This window comes from Lotus japonicus, chromosome 1 (assembly GCF_012489685.1).
Source record: "Lotus japonicus ecotype B-129 chromosome 1, LjGifu_v1.2".
NCBI classification, from domain to species: domain Eukaryota; kingdom Viridiplantae; phylum Streptophyta; class Magnoliopsida; order Fabales; family Fabaceae; genus Lotus; species Lotus japonicus.
The window spans coordinates 68,760,106-68,782,395 of record NC_080041.1 but is presented as its reverse complement, the minus strand read 5'-3'; the positions used below and the strand labels follow the sequence as shown (position 1 = coordinate 68,782,395).

Genomic DNA, 22,290 nt, shown 5'->3' with positions numbered 1-22,290 from the left:
TATCCGCTTGGAAAGCCTCTACTTTGAGCCTGGCGGGCAGGGTGACCTTAGCAAAATCAGTAGTGGCGGCCCTCCCTTCATACTGTATGCAAACTATGTTAATCCCTAAAAATGTGTGTGCGAAATTAGACCAGCTGCAAAGGAAATTTGTTTGGGGATCGGAGAATGGCTCGGGACGCGTGAGTCAGGTAAAGTGGGATGTTATTTGCAGCCCGAAAGAGCAAGGAGGACTCGGGTTTCGTCATACATCAGAGTTTAATGAAGCTTTGTTGATGAAAGTGGGATGGGGATTAATCACTCAACCCGATTCGTTGTGGGTCAGAGCCTTACGGGGTAAGTACGGTTGTGGTGATGGTCTAATTCCGGTGGTGAGACGCTGTGGGCGAGAGTCTCTAGTGTGGCGCGGAATCCGGTCTACTTGGACTCACTTAAAATCAGGGTGCAGGTGGATCGTGGGGGACGGAATGACCATTCGTTTTTGGTCAGACCCTTGGCTCTTGTCGGGCCATATTCTTCAATCATTAGCTACTCATATCATTCCTCAAGGAGACATCGATTTACCTCTTTCTCATTTTTACGAACAAGGGAGGGGTTGGAAGCTCTACTTATTTGCTAATTTGTTACCGAATAACACTGTTCAAGAGATTGTCTCGCTTCACTCCATTCCAGACAATGGAGGGAGAGATGAGGTGACTTGGTATGGAACTCCATATGGAGCTTTCTCAACTAAATCTGCCTATGAGCTGGTTACTGCACACCAAACCCAGCGGAGTGAGGGATCTCTGTGGAAGGCCATTTGGCGAGTTCGAGGTCCACAACGTGTAAGGGTCTTTCTATGGAAACTTTGTAATTCTGGCATTCTCACAAATGAAATCCGTGTACGCCGTCATATGGGTTCATGCGATATTTGCCCGCTCTGCCTAGCTAATTCAGAGACTTACCTACATCTCTTTAGAGACTGCAGTGCCGTGTCTGAGTTCTGGGGTGCTGCCTTGAGGAGTTCCAGAGGGAACAACTTCTTTAGCTGCGACTGGGACTCGTGGTTACTTACCAACATCACAGGAAAATCCAGTGGGGTTGATGGTGTAGACTGGCCGCGGTTTTTTGCTTCAGCCCTAGCAGTAGTTTGGAGAATGAGGAATGAGTGGGTGTTCAGTCATACCCCTCACAGCTCTGCACGCATTTGGAGTCTCATGAGGTCCATAGGCATGGAGAACTTGAATTGTTCAGGTACAGTCCTAACCTCATTGAGCTCCCGGGATCACACTCCTCAGGTCTTTGATTGTGCTATCTCAAGAGCATATTGTTCAGGTTGGATAAAGCCAGATGTAGGATGGGTTAAGGTCAATGTAGATGGTGCACTTAGTTGCTCTCTCGGAGCTAGCTGTGGCGGTGTGGTTAGAGATCATGAGGGTCGATGGATCAAGGGCTTCTCTCGGAACCTTGGTGAGCTTGATTCAGCAAACGTCTTCCTCACTGAAATCCTAGCGGTCTTAACGGCAATGGAGATGATTATGGGCTTGGACCTTCCCCACGTTATCGTGGAGACTGATGCTATGGAGGTGGTTCTCCTGCTGTCCTCCCCGGCTGTGTCTGAACATCGCTATGGTCACTTGGCCTCTGAAATTCTGCGTCTCCAAGCGGCTCATGGAGCACTTGTCTTTCAACATACTCCCCGGGAGGCTAACTCCCTTGCTGATTTCCTGGCTAAGTTCGGTTTAGGCCTCCAGTATGGAGAGCATTGGTTCGACTCCCCTTTGGGGACTGCCATCCTCTTATGCTACGGGATTGTAGCCCTGAGCCTCACCTTCATATGGGAGCTGCTTCGCCTTAGTGCTTGTGGTCCTGTGGTCCACTCTTTGTAACCAAAAAAAAGAGATAATATATAAGGTATTAAGTTAAAAAAAAAAACGCAATACCTCAATTTTTAAAATGAGATAAAAATAAAATCACATTAATTTTATTAAATCTTTTGTGATGTAGAGAATCAGGATAAAAATCTTATAAATAGAAATGCTCCGTTATCTTCGTTCCATTCCAAATCCAAAGCAAAGGTTTGTGTGTGACAGTGATAGTGAGAAGAGAGAAGGTGAATTTTGGTAACAGAGACAGTGTTTTGTGTTGCGTATCCATCTTCATCCCTTCATTCCTTCCTTCTGGTTCGATTGCGCACAGTACAATCCTCAAAACCACTCTCTCAAACCAGGCAATCTTCTCTTCTCCCTCATCTTCCCCCAATCATCATCATCTTCACTCTCTTTTGCTATATCGTAAACCCTAGCTGCTCAAAATCGCAGTAATTTTGGTAACGCATTTTGTTTAATTTTCCTGCGTTTTCCGTTTTGCCAAACACGAAGTTCGAACTACTCTCTGTCATCATTGATCACTGTCGCTATTATTGATATGATTATATTATATGATTATTTGATTATTTCTTGAAAACGGAAGAAAAGGCGATTTTTTTTTTGCTATAATTATATGATATGATTATATATTTTTATGATTGATTCACATTTTATTTTCTACCCTCGCTGATTGAATGATTGATTCTGAAATTACCATTAATATTGTTAGCTGTATTACACTGTTATAATAATATTATTCTCCTTTATTTGCTAATTTATTGTTCAGATTATACCTAATTTTGAATTGTACTCTTCTTTTTCTGTGGGTTGTTTTCTTCATCAACAATTTGTCTATTATTTTATTTAAGGGGCATGTGTTGTTTACTTTTCTTACTTTGTCAGTGAACAAAAGGTAATATTTACTTTGCCTTTAATCTTTGCTTATAAAAGAAGACACTTTAGTTTGGTATTTAAATGTGAAGAAGATTTTTCCAGTGATATTGTGCTTCTTCTTTACTAAGTAAAGAGGATTCCTTTTTCTATGTTTGAGGTTTTGTACATTATTTTAATTTTTGTGATAGATTATATGCTTAATCTGCAGAGACTGGAGCCTGAGAAGAAAAGGATAGTTTATGGGGGACGCCGCAGGAAGAGGTTTGGAATGCCAGAAGACTATGGATGGGAAGGAGAGTAACAGGAATGGCTTAGAGAAGGAACTTCCTTCATGTTGTTTGAAGGCTATTGCTTCAGACCCTGAGTTGGATGCAAAATGCCATTCCACCGTTGTTTCTGGGTGGTTCTCAGCACCTCAAACTTGCTCTGGTCATTATCAGCTATTTAATTTTTTGATTTCACTGTGTGGCACTACATAGAGCCAATCTCTGGAGGATAAAATATAAGTGCTGTTAATAACCCTCTTCCTTTTTACCATCTTTTTACAGGGAAATCTGGGAAAGATGCTTATTTCAACAACCCAATGTGGCCAGGTGAGTGTATGCCGTTATACACGCCGCGTGTATTATTGCCTTGTAACATTGAAGTGCCAGCTTTCCCTTCATGTAACCTGAATTACAAACCTTGCTTTTAGAAAATGATCTTGTTCTTCTGTTGATGGCCGTGATCCGTGATTATCATAAACTTTTGAACCTTCATAGAGAAGGCTGAATGCGGAAGAAATATGAAAATCCTTGTACAATTTGGCTAAGGAGGATGAACTCGGGGGTTTTTTTCGTTTTAAATTGTATTTTTTTTTTCACTTTTAATTAGAAAAGTGTCACCTTTTGTAAACAATCTTCTATTATTTTCATTTATTTTGATTATTTCCAATACAGTTTTAAAAAAATCAGGGCAAAACAGCTTCGCTATAAACCAAGTCCAGGGAAGGACCGCACCAAGTTTGTGGATCTAATGTAGACACTCTTACCTTGCATTTTTGTAAGAGGCTGATTCCATGGCAGCAACCTTGGCGTTGCGAACGTTGCGCCGAGAAAACGTTACTAGATTTTAGATGTGTTGAACCTACTTTCCTTGTTTGTGTTAAACCTTTTAGAAAAACATCCTTATTTCTATTTACTTATAACATTGGATATTTTGTTTTGTTTTCTCCGTTTTGAGCTACAAATCATGCCCAATTGCTCCCAAATATACATATTTTTAAACATTTTTAAAAGCACTCATTCCCATTGCCGAATATGCATCTTCTTTTTTTCCTTGTTTGGATTGCTTGACTACTGCTGATGGTTTCTGTGTCTATCATTAGGAGAAGCCCATTCAATCAAAGTAGACAAGATCTTGTACAAGGAAAAGTCAGAGTACCAAGAGGTCTTGGTTTTTGAGGTTTGGCATCATCTTCTTATAATGTTCTCTAAATTCTACTTGTAAGTGGTTAGTTATTAACACTTCTTTTTTAACAGTCATCAATATATGGGAAAGTTCTTGTACTTGATGGGATTGTTCAGTTGACTGAGAAGGATGAATGCGCTTACCAGGAGATGATAGCTCATCTTCCCCTTTGTTCAATTGCGTCCCCAGAAACTGTAAAGTCTTTTTTTATTTTTATATGATTGATCATTGTTTCGGGTCTCACTTATATCATATCTCTTTGTTGAACATTATATTATATAGTAGCTCCAGATTCAATTTCAAAAGTACAGTTCTTTGTTATATCGCTTAGGGAAAATGATATTGCAGAAGCTTTTTGGTATTCAGCAGTTTAGAAGTTGCTTCTTCATGTTCTATTCTTTAATGTTTGTCAGTGCTATCATCTTGATAGACTAGTTGGTTGTGTTTCCTCTTCTCAATGCTTTCATCTGCATGGAGGGAAGCACTTGAAACATGTGAAAATTTGAATTTGAAATCCTTTTACATTTATATTGTTTTTTTTTTTTGCCTTTTCTGCTTGAATAATCTGCTAATTGATTTGTTTGTTATTGATTCAGGTTTTAGTTGTTGGTGGCGGAGATGGCGGGGTTCTAAGGGAAGTCTCCCGCCACAGCTCTGTGAAGCGTATTGATATTTGTGAGATAGATAAGATGGTTATTGATGTAAGTTGTGGGCCTTATGACATATTTTAGTATAACTGATTCCATTGATGAGATAAGCTTTTTATTTCTATTGTTACTTTGTAGGTTTCTAGGAAGTTTTTTCCAGAGTTAGCTGTTGGATTTGATGATCCTCGAGTACACCTGCATGTTGGCGATGGTTTGTTTTTATATCATACAAGTCTCATTTTAAGTTTGTTGAGTTGCCTAGCCTGGCTTTATATTTACCAATTACAAACTAATATAAGGTTATGTGAACATCTTCACTTGATATTTTCTTCACCCACTTTTTTTGGCAGCTGTTGAATTTCTTAGATGTACTCCTGAGGGGAAGTATGATGCTATAATTGTTGATTCCTCAGATCCTGTGGGTAAGCTATTTCAATTTAAAATAATTCACCCAATGTATTCAGTTAATAATGTGTATTATTAGAATTAATGCTAAATCTCAAATGGAACGTAAACTGTGTTTTGAGGAGGGACTATACTTTTCTTCAGTTTAGTGGTTAACTAATAGAGCCTCAGACACAGAATAAGAAATTGCAGAGTAAGAAACAGTGATAACCGAGAGCTTTATTGAATGATCAAAAGTGGATTACAAAAGGAATGGAGTATTTGCCCTTCAATTCCTTACTCAGAGCTAGGCTCCGTAGAGGAAGTTACAACTTCCTCATCATTCTCACTAATTACAATATCAAAAGGTCATCTCCACATTTCCTTCCTATTCCTTATATTCAGCAACTAATCTTGCCAGCTCTCCTTTGCATTTGTCCTTTTCTTTAACTAACTTGGTCAGCAATTCCCTTCTTGCCCCTTCTAGAATAAACCTGAAAGATTCTGGGTCTCTTTGTCTTAGTATGAATTAATTCCTCACCTGGCTTAGCCTTAACACCTCGGGTCCTATCATTAACTAGTTGAGGTTGGCCTGAACTCTCGTGCCTCAATGTGACATCCAAGTGTTTAGTCTTCATTTATGAGAAATTTCAGTGTTTTGTTGGCTGTACAATGATTGACTGTCTTTGTCACAATTCTGATTTGAATTCTATCTGAAAGCTTCATTGTCCTATGATTTTTTTCAGAATTTTTGTTGGTAAATCATTTACTTTGAATTATCCACTAAAATATAAATGATTAAGCTACATACTAATTTTTTATTGGTAGATTCAACAGATTATTACTCTTCCTTTTTTGGTTATTATGATCAAAAGCTTACAAGATGACTTTTGTATTTTAGGTCCTGCCCAGGAACTTGTAGAGAAACCATTTTTTGAAACATTAGCGAAAGCATTGAGGCCTGGTGGAGTTCTCTGTAACATGGCAGAAAGTATGTGGCTTCATACACACCTTATCCAAGATATGATCTCCGTCTGTAGAGAAACATTTAAAGGTTCTGTACATTATGCATGGGCAAGTGTTCCTACATATCCGAGGTAGTTATGCATTTCTATTTGCTAGTGAATTAATATTTTGTTCTTACTTTGAAGAATAAGGGTAACTTTTTCTTAAGGTGGGGGCAATTCAGCCTCTTGAGGTACCACTGACATGGTCCGATCCATAAAATATATAATTATAATTGGTATAATGTCGAAGAAGTTCTTAGTAAGCAAGAACCTTTCTTTTTGTCCTCATGCAAAATTTTACAATTTTATATATAAAAATCACATTCAGGTAATAAATCCCAGCTTATGTGGTTTGGGTCACATTGTTGTTGTTGTGTGTTTCAAGGTATAGAGCAGGTTTTCACTTTACCTGCTTGAGAGGATTCAATTTGTTGTTATCCTAAACTAAAAGTTTAGGAAACTGAGATTTTGAAGTTTGATAACTAACCAATGCCTTAGACAATTGCAAAATCTAAAATTCCAAATCAAAAGAGTGTAGTCATTTTTTTATAAACATGATTGTCATATTTTTTATTTTATTTTATAATAATGGTGATTGTAGCGGCTCATCCCCTTCCTTTCTTGCCCTGCAGTGGTCTGATAGGGTTTCTTCTATGCTCAACGGAGGGGCCACCTGTTGATTTTGTAAACCCCATCAACCCAATTGAAAAGTTGGAAGGTGCAGATAAGCACAAAAGGAAACTTAGATTCTATAACTCAGAGGCAAGTATATTGTCCATAGATAGTTTTCGCCTTATTGGTTTGAATGATCTATTTTCTTTTGAAACAAAATATCAGAAGAGTGAATGTCTGAAACTATAATGGGTAGCAATTGCATGTGGCTTTGTTTTTGGTGTTTTCTCATGAGTTATGCTCTTGTTTGTCAATACTCTTGTGTTGTCGACTAAATTCTAAATTCTAAGCATTGGTTATATATTGATATGCAGTTCTATTTGTATGGGTCCTTGTAAGGTCTCGTCTCTTATGCCAGCAATATCTACTACACACACAAGATCTAACAACCTTCTTTTTTCTACAGATGCACACAGCTGCTTTCGCGTTGCCTGCATTTCTGAAGAGGGAGGTGAGCTTGATCCGTGATCCTTCCGCTTAGTAGCAACTAATGTTTGCATGTTATAGCCCCTAAATAATCAATTTGACTTCATATTCATTTGGGGAAATCTCATGACGTGGATGAACATGTAGTCATCCGGGGAAGTAGACCAAATGTGTGAGAAATAGGAAGTTGTGGTGATTATTTGTCAGAAAATTCTATATGTGGAACCTATTTAGCTTTGTTGAACTCTTTGGGCGATTTTGGATGGCCTTGTCTCTAATTTATTATACTATTGCTATTGCTTTTACGTCTTTGTTATCTATTTCGTTGATTTTGTGGATCGGAAGTAACCTCACTATTAACACACTCTGTCCATGTTCTGGTACGTGGTGTTAGCTTCCTTCCGTTATCAATGTCACCTTCAAAGTGTTATTTAAAAGTTGTGTTGTTTGTTTGGGGTATTTAGTTGTGGGGCTTTTGTGATGTTAGTATTTTTGTGGTTTGCGATTCTTTTGGGCTCGAGTAACTATTTTTGAGGTTTTTATTTTATCTTATATATGTTTCTGTTGTTTGGCTGCCTAGATTTTAGTTGTTGATTTTGGATTTTCAATGGATGCACGCACTTATCTTGACACTGATTCACCTCACAATGCATTGGACTAGAGTTAATGGTTGCGTTGATAGAATACTAAAAAACTTCTTACATGGCAAAAATTACATAGGCTCAAAAGCTAAAATGTAGCTTGTAGTTTAAAAATATTATAATAGATTAAAGTTTAATTTTACATATTATAATGTATTAAAGTGGCTCCAAAAATCTGTTTAAATGTATTTTAAAGAGGTCAGATGAGATTATGTTAAACTATATTTAGTGAATGCTTTTCATATTTGAAATTCATGTCTTAGATGTTGATAGAGTTGAAACTGTTACTTAAAAGGATCATTTGGAATTGAAAAATAAAAGAGGAGAGGGCTCCAATTATTTAAAATTTCTTTAAGTTACATGATATGAGAGCTAGTTTTTTTTTTTTTATGTGGTGACTTCACGTCTCGACTTTAAATTTAATAAATTTCTAAAATGAGACACGCTTGAGGATATAATCATTCTCTCCAACCCTTATGCTCCCTAACTCTTACCACTTGATGTTAATGGGTACATAATCATTCTCTCCAACCCGTATGCTCTCTAACTCTTACCACTTGATGTTAATGGGTACAGGTAGGCATGTGTAGTATATATCGATCATCCGCTCTGAAGGTAAGACCTGTATCCGTAATTGCTCCATACCCACATAGATATTCATTGAGTTAATTTTAAACAAATTTTTAAAAGATCCATGGGTATTGATGGTACCCATCAACATAAATGAACTCATATATTTGTTCAAATAAAAATAATGTTAAAAACTAAATTAAAATTAAATTCAAGATTAGACTCACATTCCTTTAATGAAGGCGAATATCTATTTTATTCACCCTTTTGAGTTTAAGAGCTTCATTTTATCATTACCATTATACAATTTTACTTAAAGGGTAACCAAAAGTCAAGGCCCAAACACAAAATTATTAGAGATTAAACTCAATATGGGTACGGATACCTCAACATCCATACCCGCTCTATTGATAAATAGACAGTAGAAGTATTTATTAAATAAATCTGTTGATACACGTGGGTGGAGGTAATTTTATCCATAACTAATTTTTATCTGCTAATATTTGTGAATGTGAGTAATTTTGACATCTCTACTCCGAACATATGTCTAATAATTTTGATAAAGTTAGCTTACTCTTCATCTGATAATTAGATAAAGCTTCTAGATAAAGGCTCAAACCCATTACAAAATCAGCATTTAGGAATAGCTTTCTTTTTCTTTTTGTTATAACCGATGTAGCCCAAAATTGATAACTGTGATTTTAGGGAAGTGAAACATCAATCATTTATTTAAGGGATGAAATTTACCCAATCTACAGATTAGTTGGGATAGCAAGCGCATATGTTAGTTAATTGTGCAAAGCTTTAATAACAAATATCAAAATGTACAACGCTTTAATAATAATCGTTGATAAACACCAATATGGTTTGACACAACTAGTTTCAGGTTCCAGGTTTAACTCTCACATTTCCATTGGTTGAGGGTTCGAATCCATGTGGTCAGTAAAATCTCAGTTGTTAGGCTACCCTCCCGAGAAATCTCTCGACGCTCTTACCTAAGAATGGACCTCTGCTGGTCTCCTCAAGATGTCACTTGGGCCTTACTCGATAGTCTGGAGGTACTTTCTCTCCGTTCTACCATTTTTATAAAAAAAATTGTTGTTAATTGAAAAAGATGAAATTAGTTAAAATATCTAATATTATAAAGTAAGATCAGGTTAACACACTATTCAGCACTATTCTACACTATTTCTGTGGGCCCGTACTGCCACATCAGACTTAAGGAACTCCTAAGAAACTGAAGCAGATTTTGCTCCAATCCATGGTTTCTTAAATTACTATTTGAAGGGTCCCACCATACAACATAAATTTATAATATTTATTTAGATTTAAAATTTAATATTAAATCAATACTTCAACTAAAAACTAATTTAATTAATATTTATACTCAAAACCGGTAAAACCGGTCAATTTTCACGCCCAAACGGGCAGAAAACCGGTTCTAGCCGGTCAAAACCGGTCTGGACCGGTCCATAACGAGCAGAAAACCGGCTCAGCCGGTTACCCACTATAAATACTATTTTTCCTCACTCACTCTCCATTCCTCCTCAAACCCTAGCCGTTCCTCTTCTTCTTCCTCTCTTCTCTCACGCTCTCTCACCTTCTCCTGACTTCTGAGTTCAAATCAATCCCTCTTCTTCTTCTCCTGCAGCTCCTCCCTCTTCTGAGTTCAAATCCACCCTCTTCCTCCTCTCTCGCTCACCTAGTGGCCATCTCCTGACTTCAATCACCCACTCGCTCTCTCTTCCTCCTCTGATCGCTGTCTTCGTCCTCTCTCACTCACCCACTCACTGCCTCTTCCGGCCACGCCACGCTCCGGCCACGACGCAGCCTCCACCGCCCCTCTTTCACGCATGCAAGTCGATTTGAGGTGAGTTTATGTTGATTTTGTTGATTTTCGTCAGTTCCTTTGCTCTTCTATTGAATTTCTCTAATTTCCCTTCCAGATCGGAGCAAAAACGACTGGATCGGAGCTCCTTTTCTTCCACACAGTCAAGATCACACCCTTTCTGCTTCTATCTTTTTTTTTTTCTTTTTTCCATGTAAAAAAATTCATCTTCTGTAGTAAATAAATTTGTTCATCTTCTTTCTTCTGAACATTTCATTAATAATTTTGTAATTATTTTATTGTTGAATGAAATTTCTGGAGTTCTGGTTTAAGAACAAGCACTGTGTTGATATTCCTTCATTCTGTTGCCTTTTCCTCTGAATTCAGTTGAAGCAAGTGAGATAAAATATTAGTTTTTAATGCTAAGAAACCAAAAAGCAGAGTTCCTTGTGGAAGGAACTCTGCACTCTTTCTAAAAAACCAAAACTGCCAAGTAGGCAAACTCCAATGCAGGCAGAAAATAAGAAACGTTTCTTAGCAACTCCAGCTGGGTTAAGAAACCAGCGTTGGAGTTGCTCTAACACAATACATTAGATTAAATAATATAAGATGAGGTAAGTTTAGAGGAGATATATATATATATATATATATATATATATATATATATATATATATATATATATAGCATATCAAGTGAGAGGAGTGTGCTATTGTGAGAGGTGAGGGCATTTAATAACAGCCATTGGATTACCATGAACGGTTAGGATGGATTATACTTTAAAACATTCACGTGAGTCTTTTTATTCCCTATATTGCAAGTCCCACCCCTTCATCTAGCGCGTAAACCACACCCACCTTCTCTTACGTTTGCTTTTCTTGTGTTCTAGTTTTCTTCCTTCTGCCATTGCCACCGATTCGATGTTATGTTGGATGCATTTTATTGATTTTTTCAATTTATGGTACGCACATGCAATTTCAACTCAGATTGGTGAAGAATCCCAATTTTTGCTCCACGCTGTTGTTTTCAAACCTCTGTCACCATTTTTAAAATCAATTGCTTTGAGTAAACATAGATTCTTCAAAATCAATTTCCTAATTGGAGCTAACCTGTATCTGTTACCTAATTCCAATTGGGAATTAGGGTTCTTGAGGAATAAAAATCAATTCTGTGTTCATTGTAAACCCATCTCTAACATTTATATCCAAATCAAATCTATTGTTTCATTATGCATTATATTTACCAGAAATTACAACCATGCTTGAGAACCCATTATTCCATTTATTTACAATTTATTTTGGTTTGTCTTCTTCGTCTTCCTTCATGGGATTCCTCTAGAGCTGTACCTCCAGCGAGAACGTTGGAAGAGCTAATGGGTTATATGCGAGTGGGTGGAATTTATTGTGTTCTGTGTGAGCGAGAAAGAAAAGGGAGAACGATGGCTTTGGAAGATGGAAAACAGGGACAAGGATTGAGTGGAGAGGAAGAAAGAAACAGATGGGTCGCAACCGGATTTCTCGACGACGGTGGTCGGTTTGAGAGAGTGAGATATCACGAACACATACAAAGAAAGAATCAGCGCGTGTAATGAGAAAATAGGATTAAAGAGAGAGGCGTACAATATATTAAATGAGATTCAATCTTAACCCTTCAAGTAAATCCAACGGTGATGGTTAATTGCTCTCACCTCTCACCATAAACCACTCATCTCACCTGATACCTGATATGCTCCCACACACACACATCAATCAATATCAATATCAATATCAATATATATTAGAAAAGAAGAATTTCCATGAGGCTGATTTAATGACGTGTCATTCTCACGTTAATTCTCAGTGACGTGTCATTCTCATAAAAAAAAATTCAACGTGTCATTCTCATAAAAAAATACATTAGTATTAATTCATTTTTATTGAATTTTCAGATTTTTAATTAATTCAGGATTTTATGAGTTTTTATTAAGATTTACCTAATTTGTTAGAGAGCTTATCTTCTGTTGTGTTATTTTATCTTGAAACCGAATTTTAAAAGATTTGTTATAATTATCTAAGATTTACCTAGATTACTTCTTACTAAATTTATTTCCAAAACAAATCTTGAAACCATTTTCATTATCTCTTTAAATTAGGAAAAGTCTCAAGCCTAATTTAGTGCATATTTCATAAAATATTAAAATTTTAAAAGATTTGCCCTAATTATCTAAGATTTACCTAGATTAAATAAAAAACTAAAAATTCAATAAAAAAATACTATTAAAATTGATTAATAAAAACTTTCAAATCATAATAAAAACTCATAAAATCCTTAATTAAATAAAAATCCGAAAATTCAATAAAAATAACATAAAATTTAATTAATATTCTAAAAATAAACTTTCTCCCCTATAAATCATATGGTTTTTTCTCTTTTGTTCGGTTGACACATATGTCCTGATTTCTCCTTACCTGGTTTCTCCTTACGGCTAAATTAGAGTGAGAGAGCAAGAATAATTTTTTATTTAAGGGATTCTTCCTAGGTTTCTTTTTAGGTTTCTGTTGCTGTTGGCGAATGAGAATTTCAATATTTGGAGCATATTATGTAATAACTGAAGGCTTAAATAAGTTTTTGGTCCATAACCTTTACTAAATGTTTGGTTTTCGTCCCTCGCCGGAGCAAAGGTGGGCTTTAGTCCCTAACCTTTGCCAAAACGTTTGGTTTTGGTCCCTCCGGAGATTTGGGTCAACACCGGAGCTCCGGCGGCCCATGTGGCATGGCCACGTGGATTAATGAGGTCATGTGGAATTTGTTTTTTCTTTTTCATTTAAATTTTAAAAAAACTCAGAAAAATCCTAAAAAACAAAAATCCAGAAAATAATAAATTTATCCTCATCATCTTCATCCCAATTCTTTTATCTTCTTCACCAAATCAAAATCAAAACTTAAATCCAAAACCCATTCATCGTTGGATTTTTATAATCAAAACTTGGACCAAGAACGGGAACACAGAATCAAAGTGATATATATAATAAAAGAAGAAAGGAAATAACCTTAATACAAGACTAGAACCAGTCCGTTCCCAGGCAATTAACAGGAAAAGAAAAACAAAGGACTATCTAAACCAGTGGCATAAAACTAGAAGCAAAAAGTAACAGATAGCATAAACTAACAACTACATGCCTAACACCCCCATCAAGAAGGTAAGAAACGAGACACCATCAAAGCCCTTGGAACGAGCAACAGTCCATCAAACAGAACAACAACTTTCACCATCAAGAGATTGAAAATGCCATCATATTTATCAGGAGAAAACACAGGAAGGGATCAACTCAAAGTCTCTGAACACACCCATAGATTTGAAATTCGATTGCATCCCTCCTTAGCCAGCTTATCTGCTTCCCCATTACCCTCTCTATAGATATGGAATACCCCTAAACAATTCACTTCCATCATCAGAAAAATCAATGTGGTTCAAATCGTTGAGAAGCTTCCTAGGCTTGTTTATCACCGAAATCCCAGAAGTTCAAAATTAGAAACCCACTGCACCACCCCACCCCACCCCCACCGCATCCCAGAACCGACAACCCCCATCGTGCCCACCGCAACCCAGAAGCCACAAACCCGCAACCCCCACCCCTGCCCACCGCAATCCATAAATCTCAACCCCCACCCACCATACCCATGCATCGCCACTCTAGAGACCAAATCGACACAGAAGAGAGACAAATGATCCATTTTTACTCAACAACCAAGCAGATTTGAGAGATTTGGGTGGTGAAAGTCGTAGATCTGAAAGTTAGATTTTGAAGAAGAAGAGATGATGAACAGACGTGAAGAGTAGAGATGATGGATTTGAATGGTGAAGAATGAACGAGGGATGAGGGAGAGGGAGAGCAGGGAAGGGAATGGATGAGATTGAGATGAAGATGATGCCGATACAGATGAAGAAGATGAAACGCTAGATGAAGATGATGATGATGATAAGGTTTTTAATTATTTTGTATTAATTATTAAAGAGATTAATTAGTGAGGTTAATTAGGTTTTTCTTTTTGTAACCAAACAAAAATTAGGTTTTTTTCTAAAAAAAAATTCCACATAGCCTCATTAATCCACGTGGCCATGCCACATAGGCCGCCGGAGCTCCGGCGTTGACCCAAATCTCCGGAGGGACCAAAACCAAACGTTTTGGCAAAGGTTATGACTAAAGCTCACCTTTGCTCCGGCGAGGGACGAAAACCAAGCATTTAGTAAAGGTTAGAGACCAAAAACTTATTTAAGCCATAACTGAACAACTGATATTTCCAAGGACAAGGAGAGATTGGAAAGTGGATATTTGTCTCTTCCATTTTTCCAATATACTCAACATTTGTAGAGGATCATGCTTAATGTAATTTGTTTTTTAATCTTTGTTAAAATGTACCATGCACTATGTACCAAAGACTATCTTGGAGCACCTGATTAAACTGATATTTGGAATATTTGAAGTATTATATGATTGTGGATTGGTAGGAATTGAGATGAGAACTGGTGGTATATTGACCGGAGTTTTCTCCCTAATAGTCTTAGCTTCGAATTTTTAAGTACTAATCTAATTTGATTTGGGTCCTTATTGCAAGGACTTTTATGCTTTATTATACTTTGAAGTGATTTGCTGGATAATGTGAACTGTAACTTAATTTTGATTACAACTTTTCATGGCATGTTGCATAACAGAGTGAACGTGGAATAAAAAATATTAATACATATGTAATATAAATTTATGACCTAAATTTATTAGTGCTAACAAATTAGAGTTACGAGATCTCACGAGGATGAACATTTTGCATGAAAAATGAAAAATTGTACGAGTTAAAAAAATTAAAAATTCATTTTTTTCTATAACTTAGGTGTATTTTTAATAATTTAAAAAATAATTATATATTTATGTATTGTTACATATCTAAAACACAAAAACAATACCATTTATGCAACACGGGTATACATCTTCGCAAACAAAATTCAGTTATACCTCAAATATGCAAAACTTAAAAATATTGATATTAGTTAATTCAGTGTATGCTTACAAAACACTAGAATTGATGTCTAAATTTTTACTCTTTAAATATCTACATCCTTATTATGATTGTTTTTACATTATTAGTATCTTAAATTTTTTATAATTAAAAATATTGATGATGTATCAAATACAATAAACAAATTCCCTTTGCAACGCGCGGGTAAAAAACACTAGTATGTATATATATATATATATATATGAGAATGCTAATTTACTCCCACTAGGTTTTTAGTAGGAGTAAGTTAGCAGGTAACACCTTTTCATTTTCACAAAAAAAGTCTAACTTTCTCTTCTTTAACAATGGTTTAAATACTTTAAATACTGGGCATTTGTGTAATTTCATTTTTATTTTATTTTAAATTCAAACCTTTTCTCTCTCATGAACCCCACCATTCCAATTTCCAAGCATTAATTCTCTCTCATGGACCCAATACGTCATGTCGTCATGTTTCAGGTTAAATTTTTTTTTTAAAAAAAAAAGTTATTTGTTTTCATTTCTTCTTTCTTCTTGCTTGAATTAATTTTCTATGTCAAAAAAAGAATTAATTTTCATATCCCTCTAATTTGTTGTTGCTGTGATTCTGTTTTTGTCATGTTAAGTTCCAAGATCCAACACAAAACAAATATACAACCCTCCACCCGTGTGTCCTCTGCCGAGTTGGAACAGTCATCAACCGAGTCGAGGTGGTCTAGATTTGGGAGATTGAGTAGGATTGAGTAGAGTGTCATGGGCCTGTTGTGTAAGGGAAGTGCTGAAAAAATAGATTGAAACAAGAGGAAGGAGAAAAAAAATGGTGACATGTTGCATGACTTCATGAGCACGAAGATTGGGGAAGGAAGCTTGAAGAAAGTGAAGTGGGAGAGAGAAAACAAAACGCAACACGAATTTCTAGGAAAAAATTAAACAAAGGGAGAGCTAAAGTACTTATTGCCCATTAGGTGAAGTTGTTTTTAAGCACAAGATAAAGGCTATTTTTGTCTTAACAAAAAAGGTGTTACATGCTAACTTACTCCTTCTATCATTTCTCAAAATTTTGAAAAATGGGGGAGAACAATTTAATCAAATGTTTTAGAAGCATAGAAACTTGATTTGCAGGAAATGACCTTCTATGGCCGGTGGAAGGAGAGTGTTAGGATCAGTTTTTGGTGATGGCTGAGGAAGGAGAAGAAGTAGAGAGGGAGGGGCCGGTGTCACTTAGGAAGTAGACGAAGAAGAAGAAGAAGAAAGGAGGAAGAAGAAAGACGACAGCAGGGAGAAGGAGGAAGAGAAAGAAGAAAGAGAAAAGTAAAGTAGGAAATAAATGAAGAAAGAGAAACTTGAATTTTAAAAATGAATTAAACTTATATAAATACCCCTACTTTAAACTATTTGAAACGAGAGAAAGTTTGGGTTTTTCGTCCAAAGCAAAAGGTGTTGAATGCTAACTTACTCCTTCACAAAATCTAGTGGGAGTAAGTTAGCATTCCCCATATATATATATATATATATATATATATATATATATATATATATATATATATATATATATATAGGGTCTCTAGTATCAGAGCCCGGTCCCGTGAGGGATTAGGGTCTCTAGTGTAAGCTCTCTGGTGGGTGTAAAAAAAAAAAAGAGTTTTTCTTAATCAAAGCCAGTTTTCTAAGGTTTAATCTAAGCATAGTGTGAGGTACCCCTGCAGTCTAGTGGTCCCGGCTGTAAAGCCTTGGATAGGTAGTGAGCCCGTTGGTTTAGCTAGATTGGGAAGAAGCGCAAACCTTGGTACAAAACCCATTAAAACATGGCAAGATTAATTAAAACCTTAAGTGAGATAGGCTTAGGAAAACCTAATAATAAAATGATAATCCCACCTTCATCCTCTAGTACAGAAGAGATCAATAGATTGTCTCAACAAGAACTAGAAATAGCCTCTATAGAAAGAGCCCTTCAAAACTGGTCAATACCCATAGTCAAGAAAAAAGAAATTTGCAAGCAACATACTTTGTTCAATAGGTCTGACGACTCTATTTTTACAATAGAATGTTGTCAGCATAGTTCTGATCATAAGAGTACCATAAAATTATTAAATGAAGATATTTTAGATCAACATGTAAAAAATGGATATAATTTTATTCACATATGATTAGTGCAAGTAGCTGCAAAACCCAATTTTCGACTAGGAATTAATTCTCCAATAATTGTCATGTTGAGAGACATGAGATTGTTAAAACCAAAAGATTCTTTAATTGCCGTTTTAGAATCAAACCTTCATGATGGTCCTGTTTTCTTTATTTGTTATCCAAACTATGCCATGAATCTACAAAACGGTTGGACTAAAAATGCTTTGCAACTAGATTTATTGGCAAATGATGACATATTTGAAGAAGAAAGCGATCCTTTTTCAATAATATATAGAGTTTATTATAAAGTTTCAAAAATTAATTATAATTTTAAAGCCTTAAGATCATCACCAAAACAAGAAACTATTATGTTAGAAGCAAATCTAAAGAGATCTTCAGTACAAGTTCCAAAGAAGCTTACTCATGATGAAATTATGAGTAAAGTTCCTGAAGAATGGGTATTCAAGAACTCTTTACCTCAACAAAAAGTTCATAATACACAAGAACGAGAACTAATTCAAGAAGGGACAAATCTAACTCTAAGGATGAATAGATCGAATTCATTTGCGGTTAGAACTCCTGAACAATTATATAAAGTAGACATCCCCAGAACTTCTGTATCTTCAACAGAATCAACAATAAGACTCAAAGGGTTAGATAATAGTTATCCAAATCTCTCTCAACCTGTTTACCAAACAAATACAGGTTCTCCTGAATATTCTCCAACAGCTTCTCAAGTTTTAAACACATTAACAAGAGAATACCTTTTCCAAATTGACAAGAAGTGGATTAAAGAAGATTTTTTAGCGGAATACAATAAGCCAAAAAGGGATTGGTATTTTGCAACCTTTCCTAAAGAAGAAACAGAAAATTATAGGACTCTATATTACCAGTCTATGGAAGATCAAGAACTTAACTATTATTTCTTTGACTGGTTTGAATCATTTTGTATCAAAACTAATATGGATTATCCTTTCTCAAAAGAAGTTAATCCTCTAGGAAAAATAAGTTCAAACTGGAAAACAATTCAAGATAAGGTAGTAACCTCAGAATATCCACCCCAAGAAGGAGTAAAAATCCAAGTAGAAGATCAAGAAGTCAAAGCCTCTCCGTACAAAAAGATAAGCAAAGAAGGAATAGTTGATAAAGAAGATATTGGTAAAATTCTTCAGCAAATGAATTATTCAAACCTAATGTTAACTACCGTGACAAAGCAGTTAACAAGGATATAATCAAAGGAAGAAAAAAGTATTCCTAAAAATCTCATTCTTTCCATGACAGGAAAAGGTTTACAAAGCCCTATTCTGAAGGTCCCTAGCTATACAAAAGAAGATCTAAGTTCTATCAAGATTTCTAAAACACAAGACTTAGAAGATATCAAAATTAAACTGCAAAAACTTACTATAAGGGATCCAATAGTAAATCATCTTGAAAAAGAAGATTTATCCATTAATAAGATAAAAGGAAACCAACCACATTATCTCAAGCTTAGAAATTATTACAATAGGCCAACCTACCCAGATGTCCAATTTGAGGAACGAGGAGAACTTGTTCAAAATCATTTTTCAGGATCTGGAATTAATGAATGGAATCTAGATGGAATGAGTGAACAAGCTATTCTTGATTTAACAAATCAAATGGTTATGGCTGCTATGGCTTATAAGTCAAAAAACAATTCTGATCGAGCAGCTGCCTTGGTCATTACTCAAGGCTTCACTGGTCAGTTAAAAGATTGGTGGGATAACTTAATAAATGAACAAGATAGGATGATAATCCTAACCAAGATAAAAGAAAATGGTGAGGAAGATGCCGTTTCTACACTAGTTTACACAATAATATTACACTTTGTAGGAGATCCCAATATGTTCAGAGAAAGAGCTAAAAACCAGCTCGCCAATCTCTACTGTCCAACCATGTCTGATTACCGTTGGTATAAAGACATGTTCCTTTCAAAAGTTGTTTTAAGAGAAGATGGGTCCAGTGCATTCTGGAAAGAACGCTTCATAGCTGGGCTTCCCAGATTAATGCAGGAAAAAGTCTACCAAACCATCCAAACCTTCAGTGAAAGTACTCCTGATTTTAACTTATTAACTTTTGGACAAATTCATAATGCAATAATTCATATGGGTTTGCAAGTTTGTACCGACTTTAAACTCCAAAATAAAATGCAAAAAGAAGTTTCTATAAGCAGGCGAGAAGTAGGAAACTTCTGCCAACAATATGGAGTAGAACCCATTAGAGCTCCTTCCACACAACACAAAAGAACTATTAAAAGGAAAGCAGCTCAAAGAGACTCCTCAACCAACAAGAGACCTTTTAGGAAAAGATCTAATTCTCAAAAACCAGAACAAACAAACAAAGGCTTTAATAAGAAGCCGACCAAAAATTCTAACAATAATAAGAAAAATGTTTGTTGGAAGTGTGGGAGACCAGGTCATTATGCTAATAAATGCACAACTCAACAAAAGATTAATAATCTTAAACTTGAAGAAAATATCAAGCAAAGTTTATTAAGTGTTTTAATAAATACCGAAGAACCTGAAGACTTGTATACTTCAGAATATGAAGAAGACGACAAGGTCAATCAAATTGAATACTCTAATGAGACAGACTCTAATTTTTCTGAAAATGAAGAAGAAGAGTGTATAGGTCAAGATGGAACAAGTCCTTGTGGGTGTTCAAGTTGTCTCAGGGAAGTCAACATGCTCTCTAAAGATCAAACTCTCATTCTAATTTCCATAATTGACAAAATGGAAGATTCGCCTCTTAAGGATGAATTTATAAGCCAATTAAATGTTTTGGTCGAAAAAACTGAAAAATTTAAAATTGAAGAGGTAGACCCAATAAGTATGAATGAGATCCTTAAAAGGTTTAAAAACCCAAGTAAGACTGTCTCAATAAAAGATCTTCAAGGTGAGATCAAATTGATTAAAGAAGAGATAACCACTCTAAAACAAAATGACATTAATTTAGAATATAGGTTAATGGAATTAGAGGGTAAGGAGATTCTAAAAGCCCAGAATTACAAAGCTAGTTCTTCTAGAGGTGAAGACCTAGACAATTCAGATAGTAATCAACAAACATATATTAACATGCTCAATATAATTACCATACACAAGTGGCATTGTGAAATAACTTTAGTAATTCATGAAGAAAGATTTGACGTTGTGGCTTTAATAGATAGCGGAGCTGATGTAAATTGCATTCAAGAAGGATTGATTCCTACCCAATACTACGAAAAAACTAACGAAGGAGTTAGTAGTGCCACAGGATCAAAACTTAATATACGATATAAATTATCACAAGCAAAAATTTGTAAAAACAAAATCTGCTACACTACCTCATTCGTTCTAGCAAAGAATATATCAAACAAGGTAATATTAGGGACACCATTCATAAGCTTATTATATCCATTTGGCTCTTCAAGAAAAGGATTAATTACAGAAGCTCTAGGACAAGAAGTTTTCTTTGAATTCTTACAGCCCCCAAGGTTAAAAGAACTAAATCTTCTACAAGATGCGTCAATTTCAAGAGTTAATCTAATTCAGCGAAAAAGAGATACCCTAATTCAACAAAAGAAAAAACATATCAAGATGTTAAATAAGGAAATTCAATATAAAAGAATTGAAGAACAGATTCAGACTCCAAATCTTCAAAAAATAATCACAGAATTTCAAGATAAAATAGAAAGGGAAATTTGTGAAATAGATCCTATGGCTTTCCATCATCGCAAGACTCACACCATTACTTTACCATATGAAGAAGGATTTAACGAGAAAGACATACCTACAAAAGCACGACCGATTCAAATGAATCAACAATATCTAGAATATTGTAAAAAAGAGATTCAAGAATATTTAGACAAAGGTCTTGTTAGACCCTCGAAATCACCATGGAGTTGTTCAGGGTTTTATGTGCTCAACGCTTCTGAACAAGAACGTGGTGCTCCAAGACTAGTCATCAATTATAAACCTCTTAACAAGGTATTAAGATGGATCAGGTACCCAATACCTAATAAGAGTGATTTAATCAAGAGATTACATAACTCTACTATATTCTCAAAATTTGATATGAAATCAGGATATTATCAAATTTCAGTGGCGGAAGAAGATAGGTACAAAACTGCATTTGTAGTTCCTTTTGGTCATTATGAGTGGAACGTAATGCCTCAAGGTCTCAAAAATGCTCCCAGTGAATTCCAAAATATCATAAATGAAATCTTTAACCCCTATATGGAGTTTGCAATAGTTTATCTAGATGATGTCTTAATATTTTCAAAAAATATTAGCCAACACATTCAACACTTCAATAAATTCATTGAAGTTATCAAAGAAAATGGTTTAGTAGTTTCAGCTAAGAAAATGAAAATGTTTCAAACTAAAACAAGATTTCTTGGCTATGAAATTTATCAAAGCACAATAACCCCTATTCAAAGATCCTTAGAATTTGCTGAAAAAATTCCATATGAAATCAAGGATAAAAACCAGTTACAAAGATTTTTAGGTTGTGTAAATTACATAGCCGATTTTATTCCAAACATTAGGGTCGTATGTGCACCCTTGTTCAAAAGGCTTAGAAAGGACCCTCCACAATGGAATGAAGAAATGACCATAGCCATTCAAAAAATAAAGGAGTCAGTAAAATATCTTCCTTGCCTAGGAATACCAGACCCTGAAGCCTCTCTAATAGTAGAGACAGATGCCTCAGATCTAGGTTATGGAGGAATCCTTAAACAAAAATGTGTTGATTCTTCAAAAGAGCAAATTATAAGATTTTATTCAGGAATTTGACATCCT

At 35.5% G+C, this 22,290-nt stretch overlaps 1 protein-coding gene across 1 annotated transcript; it reads left to right on the top strand.

Moving 5' to 3' along the window:
• The first annotated feature begins 2,024 nt into the window (after positions 1 to 2,024).
• On the top strand, positions 2,025 to 7,628 carry LOC130743216 (spermine synthase). Its single transcript, XM_057595359.1, has 11 exons — positions 2,025 to 2,206; positions 2,947 to 3,167; positions 3,287 to 3,331; positions 4,105 to 4,181; positions 4,259 to 4,381; positions 4,784 to 4,888; positions 4,973 to 5,045; positions 5,185 to 5,256; positions 6,120 to 6,315; positions 6,858 to 6,987; positions 7,304 to 7,628. The coding sequence occupies exons 2-11, from the start codon at positions 2,978 to 2,980 to the stop codon at positions 7,376 to 7,378; spliced, it is 1,086 nt and encodes a 361-aa protein (XP_057451342.1). The 5' UTR covers positions 2,025 to 2,206; positions 2,947 to 2,977; the 3' UTR covers positions 7,379 to 7,628.
• Positions 7,629 to 22,290: the final 14,662 nt, after the last annotated feature.